Source organism: Callospermophilus lateralis, chromosome X (genome assembly GCF_048772815.1).
Source record: "Callospermophilus lateralis isolate mCalLat2 chromosome X, mCalLat2.hap1, whole genome shotgun sequence".
NCBI classification, from domain to species: domain Eukaryota; kingdom Metazoa; phylum Chordata; class Mammalia; order Rodentia; family Sciuridae; genus Callospermophilus; species Callospermophilus lateralis.
The window spans coordinates 10,239,667-10,248,106 of record NC_135325.1 but is presented as its reverse complement, the minus strand read 5'-3'; the positions used below and the strand labels follow the sequence as shown (position 1 = coordinate 10,248,106).

The 8,440-nt window shown below is 36.7% G+C and overlaps 1 protein-coding gene across 1 annotated transcript in view; it reads right to left on the bottom strand.

The window, feature by feature from the left end:
- Nucleotides 1-5,351: 5,351 nt before the first annotated feature.
- The window catches only part of Mbtps2 (membrane bound transcription factor peptidase, site 2), a 43,846-nt gene continuing 40,757 nt past the window's right edge, over nucleotides 5,352-8,440 (bottom strand). The window contains exon 11 of the mRNA XM_077106743.1: nucleotides 5,352-8,427. Within this exon, the coding sequence (XP_076962858.1) occupies nucleotides 8,205-8,427 (223 nt within the window). The 3' untranslated portion in view covers nucleotides 5,352-8,204. The remainder of the gene's footprint in view (nucleotides 8,428-8,440) is intronic.

The window sequence follows — 8,440 nt, the reverse complement described above, 5'->3', positions numbered from 1 at the left end:
GGTAGCCTCAAAGGATCAAGCTATCCTACTCCTTGGTCTATATCCAAAGCACTTAAAATCAGCATGCTACAGTGATGCAGCCACCTCAATGTTTATAGCAGCTCAATTCACAATAGTTAAACTGTGGAACCAACCTAGATGCCCTTCAATAGATAAATGGATAAACAAACTGTGGTATATATACACAATGAAATATTACTCAGCCATAAAGTAGAATGAAATTATGGCATTTACAGGTAAATGGACTAAGCTGGAGAACATCATGCTAAGTGAAGTAAGCCAATTCCAAAAACCAAAGGCCAAATGTTTACTCTGATAAGTGGATACTGATCCATAATGGGGGTGGGGGCAAGGGAAGAATGGAGGAACTTTGGATTGAGCAGAAAGAAGAGAGGAGAGGGGAGGAAGTGTGTGTGTGCAGGGGAGATGGTAGGATGAAGCAGACATTATTACCCTATGTACGGGTATGACTGCATGAATGGTGTGACTCTATATCATATACAACCAGAAAAATGAAAAGTTATGCTCCGTTTGTGTAAAAATAAAATTAATTAATAAAAAGGATATCCTGCCCAAATTCTCTCCAATAATGATTTGCTGTAGTGTCTCCTTCTGTTAAGCTATTGTTTTCATAAAACCAGATTTAAATATTAGTTATGTTACCATCAATGAACACTCCCTTGAACACAGGTTATTTTGACCAGTTTCTTTTTCTTTCTTTCTTTCTTTTTTTTTTTTTTTTTTTGGTACCAGGGATTGAACTCAGGGGCACTCAACCACTGAGTCACATCCCCAACTCTATTTTGTATTTTATTTAGAGTCAGGGTCACACTCAGTTGCTTATCGCCTTGCTTTTGCTAAGGCTGGCTCTGAACTTGCAATCCTCCTGCCTCAGCCTCTAGAGCTGCTAGGACTATAGGCATGAGCTACGGCACCCGGCTTATTTTGATCGGTTTCTTTTTTTTTAAAAAAATATTTATTTATTTATTTATTAGGTTTTAGATGGACACATCACAATGCCTTTTTATTTTTATGTGGTGCTGAGGATCGAACCTGGGTCCTGCCTGTGCTAGGCAAGCGCTGTACCGCTGAGCCACAATCCCAGCCCTTGACCAGTTTCAATAAGCAAAATCCTTAACCAATAGCTTAAATATTGTGATTTTTGGTCCATTTTGATCAGGGGAAGAAATACTTAAAAGGACCAAGGCCAGCTGGATGCAGTGGTACAGGCCTATAATTCCAGTTACTTGGGGTGCTGAGGAAGAATTGCAAATTTGAGACCAACCTGGATAACTTGATAAGACCCTGTTTCAAAATTAAAAAAAAAAAAAATAAGAAGAAGATCTGGTGATGCAGTGCAATGATAGAATGCTTGCATAGCATGTATAAGGCTCTAACCCAGCAACACAAAAAGTGGGTGGGGTGGGCAAGGTCTGGAAGATACTCTGGAAAACCAGAACCAGTCTGAAAGCACTGGAAATCTCAAAGGCATACCAAAATAAGGCAGCACCTAACACTAATGAGGACTGAACTATCAGGACAAAACATATCATAATTCTGTATTCTGAAAATAGGTCATTTAAGTATATAACACTTGAGTATGCTAGGCACCATATTAAGAACTTTAAATTTTTATTCAAAAATCTTATAATGAAAAATACTATTATGTCTATTTTAAGTATAGTTAAGTCTACATAGAAAAATAAGTCTGGGTTCCTTACTTTATACCATATCTTTTAGGAGTTAAAGATCTCCTTGTGCAGGGCCAGGGTGGTGGCTTAGCGGTAGAGCGCTCACCTGGCATGTGCAAGGCCCTGGGTTCGATCCTCAGTATCACATATAAATAAATAAAATAAAGGTATTGTGTCCAACTACAACTGAAAAATAAAATTAAAGGGGGTTGGGGGGGTTATGGCTCAGTGGTAGAGCACTCGCCTGGCACGTGCAAGGCCCTGGGTTCGATCCTCAGCACTACATAAAAGTAAATAAATAAATAAAGTTATTAAAAAAATCTTCTTGTGAAGGTACAACTCTAAAAATAGAGAAGAAAATGTAGAATATTATTATGACTTTGGGACAGGATAGGGCTTTTTAAATAAGATGCACAAAACACAAATAATAAACCAACAAATTAATAAATTTGACTATATCAAACTAAAGATCCTACTCAACAAAGGACCTCATAAATAAAATTAACAGATGGGTAATAGCCTGTGAAAAATCCTTTGCAACATTTTTTTTTCCCTGCTACTGAGGATCAAACCCAGGGAATCTGTGCAAGCTAGGCAAGTGCTCCACCACTAAGCTAAATTGCAGCCTTTTTCTATAAACTTTGAGGCAGGGTCTGGGTAAGTTGCCCAGGCTGGCCTCAAACTTGTGACACTCCTGCATCAGCCTGCTGAATAGATCTGCAACATCTTAAATGGGCAGGAGATTGATATCTGGAACATGGGTTCTTTTGTGGATTTATAAAATATAACAAATATTTTAGGCTTTGTGGGCTATACAGTCTCTGCTGCAATTGCTCAACTCAGCCATTGTAGAAAAAAAAAAACAGTTAGACAATATGTAAATGAATGAATGTGGCTGTGTTCCAATAAAATTTTATTTACAAAAATCCGTAGTAATCAGGATTTGGCTTACAAGCTATAGTCTGTTGACCAATGATTTAGAATATATAAGGAATTCCTATGGATCAATAAGAGAAATTAGGACACCCAGTGGAAAGCTGGGCAATGGATAGCAATGAGCAACTGGCAGAATGAAAAATCGAAATGGACAAATAAGTATATGGGTGTTCAACTTTAAGAATAATCTAGGAAGCCAGGCACAGTGTTGCACACCTGTAATCCCAGCAGCTGGGGAGGGAGGCAGAGGCAGGAAGATAGCAAATGCAAAGCCAACCTCAGCAAAATCGAGGTGCTAAGCAACTCAGCGAGACTCCGCTCTAAATAAAAAATAGGGCTGGGGATTTGGCTCAGAGTTTGGGTGCCCCTGAGTTCAATCCCTGGTACCTGCCCCACCACGAAAAAGGAATAATCTAAGAAACATAAATTGCTTAGAATTGTCAATTTATATCCAATAGATTTGTCAAAACCTGGAAGTCAGATAATTTAGTAGGAGATAAGGGTATGGAAAACATAGAAACCTCATGCTTTGTCCCTAAAAATGTCAGTTATAAAAAAGCCATTATAGAGTACTGGCAGTGCTAAAGAAATTGTTTCCATACTGCAATAAAGGGGAGCACTTTGATAAAGGGTGGCAGGCAGACTTATTGCATCACACATACATTATTGTAACTAAAGAAAATATACACAATCTTTTTCTAATTTCACTACAGATGGACCAAAGTACCATCATAAATAACAGTAATATATAGATCAGCTGCTATAAACTACTTTACATCAATAGGTTTTAGAAGGGTGAAAATCTTAATATTCTTGCAATCTAAATCTTTTATAGTATAGCATTTCATATCTTTGAGAGCTGGCTTTATGATAGCTGATTAATGGAATGCAAAATCCACTTGAATTTAAGATAAAGTGAGACTTCAGTTTTATACTGTGGAGGGTCAATTACAGAATTATATTCTTAGATCCTTCTGGGTTTTTCCTCTATTACAATGTAACACATCAATAGAAAAGTTTGAGAAGTATTCAGTTAATAAGACAGGACAGTTATTGATTATCTGTTAATAGCTAAGTAAACTTATTAAGGATTCCCCCCTTTAGTGGGAAATTGAAATATACAATATTATTAATTGTTTTGTAATTAGAATTACAACTTCCTTTAGATATTTTTCTCTACCTCCACTCTGAGTGTAACCTATTGTAGCACTAGATTCCAAAATAGTCTTTCCTTTCATTGAATTCATCTGACATGGCCTGATAAAATATACAATGGATTATTCAAATTAGTGTTTCCTAAATAGTAAGAGGAGTTTGGAAGTGTACTGATTAAAAAGGCTTTTCTCAAAGAAAGTATATCCGCATACTTTGCCTTTACTTCAACTTTATTCTGGTGCTAAAAACCACCCCAGGTTAATATAGTTGTGAAATAATTGAATGCAATTGTTTTCCTCCCAGTCTTATCACAGGTACAAGTATTCAGTTAGACTAAAAATATAGTCAGGTTTTTGTTGCTGTGACCAAAATAGTTGAAAAGAATAACTTAAAGGAGAAAACAAAATTTAGCTCACAGTTCCAGAAGTTCAGTTCATGGTTGGTCAGTTCCATTGCTGTGGAAGATGAGACAGAGCATCATGGTTGAAGGGTGTGGTGAAGGAAAGCTGCTCAGCTCACAGTAGCCACAAAGCAGAGGAAGAAGAAAAGAGGAGCCAGGGGAAAACAATATAATCCCTAAGGGCATGCCCCTAGCAACCCACCTCCTTCAGCCATGCCCCACCTACCTACAGTTACCACCCAGATAGTTCATTCAAACTAGGAGGTCACAGCTCTCACAATCTAATCATTACAACTCTGAAGATTCTTTCATTAAGTAAGTTTTGGGAGAGATATCTCATATCCAATCCATAACACACATGTACGCTTTTGTTTGATAAGACACTTAAAGAAAAATGACTCTACATTGAATCACACACTTTCAAATGGGTGAATTTTATAGTATTTATCTCAATAAAGATGTTTTTGTTTATATTTTTTAGTTGCTGATAGATCTTTATTTTTTTAATACGTGGTGCTGAGAATCGAACCCAAGTGCCTCACAAATACCAGACACATGCGCTACAGCCCCAGCCCCTCAATAAAGGTGTTTTTAAAAAAGTGGTTTAGCTAATTAGTCATTTAGTCTTGTGGCTCTTAACTAGTGTAACATGATCAGAGGTGAGGAGTGAATGAGGCTAGCTAATTAGGAACTGGGCTAAAGTCCCAGCTGAGAGAACACCACACACACACACACACACACACACACACACACACACAGGTTGGGAGAGGGGAGGAAGGCAGGGATGGGGAAAGGTTGGCCCTAGGAGCAAGGGAGGAAGCATGGAGGCAAAAGGTCAAGAAGAAACCAAATGTTTCAGTTAAAATGCTTTTTTTCAGGAATTCCCCAAAACACAGATGAACTTACAGGAGTTCTGTCCACACTAAGGAAACATGATAGTTCTTTTTCTTCATCCATAAACCAGCCATTTCCAAGATAATAGTGAACAGAGGAATCTTGTTTAAAAGATTTCTTTTCAAGGCCTGCAACAACTTTTATATGAATAAAAACTGAAGGCTGCTTTTAGATCAGGAATTTTTAAATGATTAAGATCTTACTCTATGTAAGCAGAACAATTTTGACAGAACAGAGTACAATTTTTTAAAAAAGACAACACATAGATTATGATAAACATAAAATGCTGATAAACATTTATTTTTTTATTGCTAAACACCAAACACTGGCAATTATGATATCTTCAAGTTAAAGCTTAAGAATGAATTACAGCACGGTCAAAAGATCTACAGAAAAAAAAAAAAAAACACCTGTGTACCATCAGTATGTGGACATTCAATAAATACCATAGGACAAAATGATGGCTGAAAATCACATAACCATGAAGCACACATTTACAATTTGCTATTAGAACAGACAAAGACCTAGCAGAGTTATTATATTATTAAAAGGTCAGGTTTAACTGCGTGTCTTTTCAAACTGAGATGCTGAAAAAAATATATACATTCTCTACAGAGTGTAGGTGATTAAAAAAACTTTCAAAAATGTAAACAACGCAGAGGAGGAACACTGAGAATAAAAGTTTAACTGTTGAACAAAGTGACAACACAGAACACTTTCTTCAAATCCTCAAAATAATTAATTTTTTCTAATCACTTTACAGAAACCAAAATGAATTCTTTCCAGAAAGATGATAATATGCCAGGGACATAAAGAGCTTCCAAGGTTTTTTCTTTTTTTATGTTAACATATATTTACAGTAAATATTCAATAATACTTTACAGCTTAAATAGAAACATGCTTTTCTAATCCATAAATAACACTAATCACCATCCATCCAACCACATTAATTAAGTACTTATGATGTCTCATGCACTGTGCCAGGGATGCAAAGCTGAATATGACATAGTCCTTGATCTAGAAGAGCCCATAGTCAAGCTAAAAAGACAACACATAACATTTCCTTTTTTATACAATGAGGCCATTTCTATACAAACAGTACTGATCTGCTCAATTTCTTATGACAGTGTTTCCAAATCCTAACCCTATGGATCAACAGAGCAAGGTGTTTAAAAGCTAAAATAATATGAGGTTGCATTTTTGTTTTTATCCAGAAAAAGAAGCTAATGGATAGGATTTCCTGTATTAAATTTTTTTCTTGGGCTGGGGTATAGCTCGGTGGCAGAACGCTTGCCTAGCATGCATGAGGCCCTGGATTCAATCCCCAGCATCACACACACATAATTTTTTCCTAAATTTAAAAAAAATTGACTTGCACACATTTTCATTAGTAAACTGCTTAATTAAAATGTAAACAAGATAATTACATAAGTATTTCATGAGCATTCTCTAAGGTCTACTACCAAAACAGGTTTAAGCATTACTAGGGTAATACATTTTGGTCCAGAATGACTGTTCTACCTAAGAGTAGAACAAATGCCATGTTTTCTGGGATAACCAATAATTTGCATGGTTTTAGTACTGGGGTATTGACTGATGACCCAAGTCATTAATAAAAGATTAAAATTATTCAAAATATAATTTCTGTTTAAGAAGCAAGGTAAAATTCTAATACAATCTAAAAAGTTTCTTAAAAATGATTTAAAAGTTTTAGTGCTGAAAGAGCAACTAATGATCTGACAAAGGTAATCCATAGAGTACCTCACTTAGTGAAGAAGTTGGATACATGGCTATTAATAAGTTATTGCCTTTTATCACCTCTTGAGTGAATGAGAGAAGTGTATATTTTTCATCAAAGAACCAGCATGCTCATAACACTTCAAAGACCAACTGCTTCACAATGGCCTGTTGACTTCCCAAACTTCCCAGTGCTGCATCTTCATTCCATAAGACCTTAAACCAGGTATGGCTCTTTCAGATTCAAGAGTCTGTTCCTAGGCTCTGGCAAATCCAAATTGGTCCCCTTTCACATGCAGCCATTCTCAATATACTACCAAGTCTTCTATGGACCCGTAGAGGTAGCTTAGGGGAGAGATAGAAAGCAAGGACTAGGTGTTTAACTACCCAACACAGAGAAACATGGGAGCCGCTGGTGAGGACAGAGTATGGCTCAGGGTTTAAAGTTGTTGCTTCTTAAAGATAGGCCCCAGATGGCCTTGGTAGCACAAGAGAAAATGTCTACCCTGGAAAAGCTTTAAGCTTCAAACCTCTATAAGAGAATGGTAACCAGGTTTACTGAAGATCCTGGGTTCGTCTTGTGATCTGTCAGAGGACCCAGTTGACTCTGAGGTTTGGTCCTAACTGCCTCAGCTCACAAGCTGCTGGTGTGAGACACTTCATGCAGCTGGCTCTGAATATCAAAGGTTAGTGCTTCTTCATGATGTGGAGATACATTATCAATGAATATAATGCTTGTGGGACAAAACCATCTCATATCATTGGCCCTGTTTCCGATTTTGGTTTTATTTGCTATCATTTGTCAAAGATTTTCCCTTTCATGTAAGCAAATTCTTTTTTAGAAGTTTATTAATTTAATTAAAATCAGACTTCTCACAGTTTTCAAAGTACAAAATAATACACCAATAAACTATAAAATACTTTTCAAGAAAAATGACAAGTGATGTAGATCAAGAACACATTCACCCTTCCACTTGGCCAAAGTCTGGTCTTCCTTAAACCTAGATTAATGGTGCTTTTAAGTTTTTCCTAATTACTTCCACCTGATTCTGTTCTCCTTTATACTATTTCAAGACAGTATGTAGTCACACAAAATGATATTAAAAGATTGAATTTTCACTTGTTTAAAAATTGTTCCACAAGCATGTGAAATGCATACATTCAGTCTTTAAAACTAGAATGTAGTTAGGGATTATGCCTTTCATTTCTTTTGCTCATCCTCTACCACTAGTTTGGGTACTCTGGATATAGGAGGAGCATAAAGATGTAGGCCAAAATGTAATTTTAAGGAAACACTTTACATTTCATACCAAGTAATGATTTCAATGGCAATGGACATTACCACGTAGATGTATATTGTAACTCAGAGACTTGTCAGATGAATGCAAATATTACCGTGCTGTAACCATCCAGAGTCCTAGCGTCACATTGGCAGCCAAAAGTACACTGCCACCAAGTAGGATGATAAATCCTACCAGATCTTTGACATCATTGTCTCCAATCACTGAGGTAAGGGTGGCATCCAGGAAAGAGTTTAAAATCCACTGACCATCCAAAGCAAAGCAGGGCACTGCATTAACAATAGCCAGTGCTCCGGAGAGGGAAATCAGATACCTGAGTTAAAATC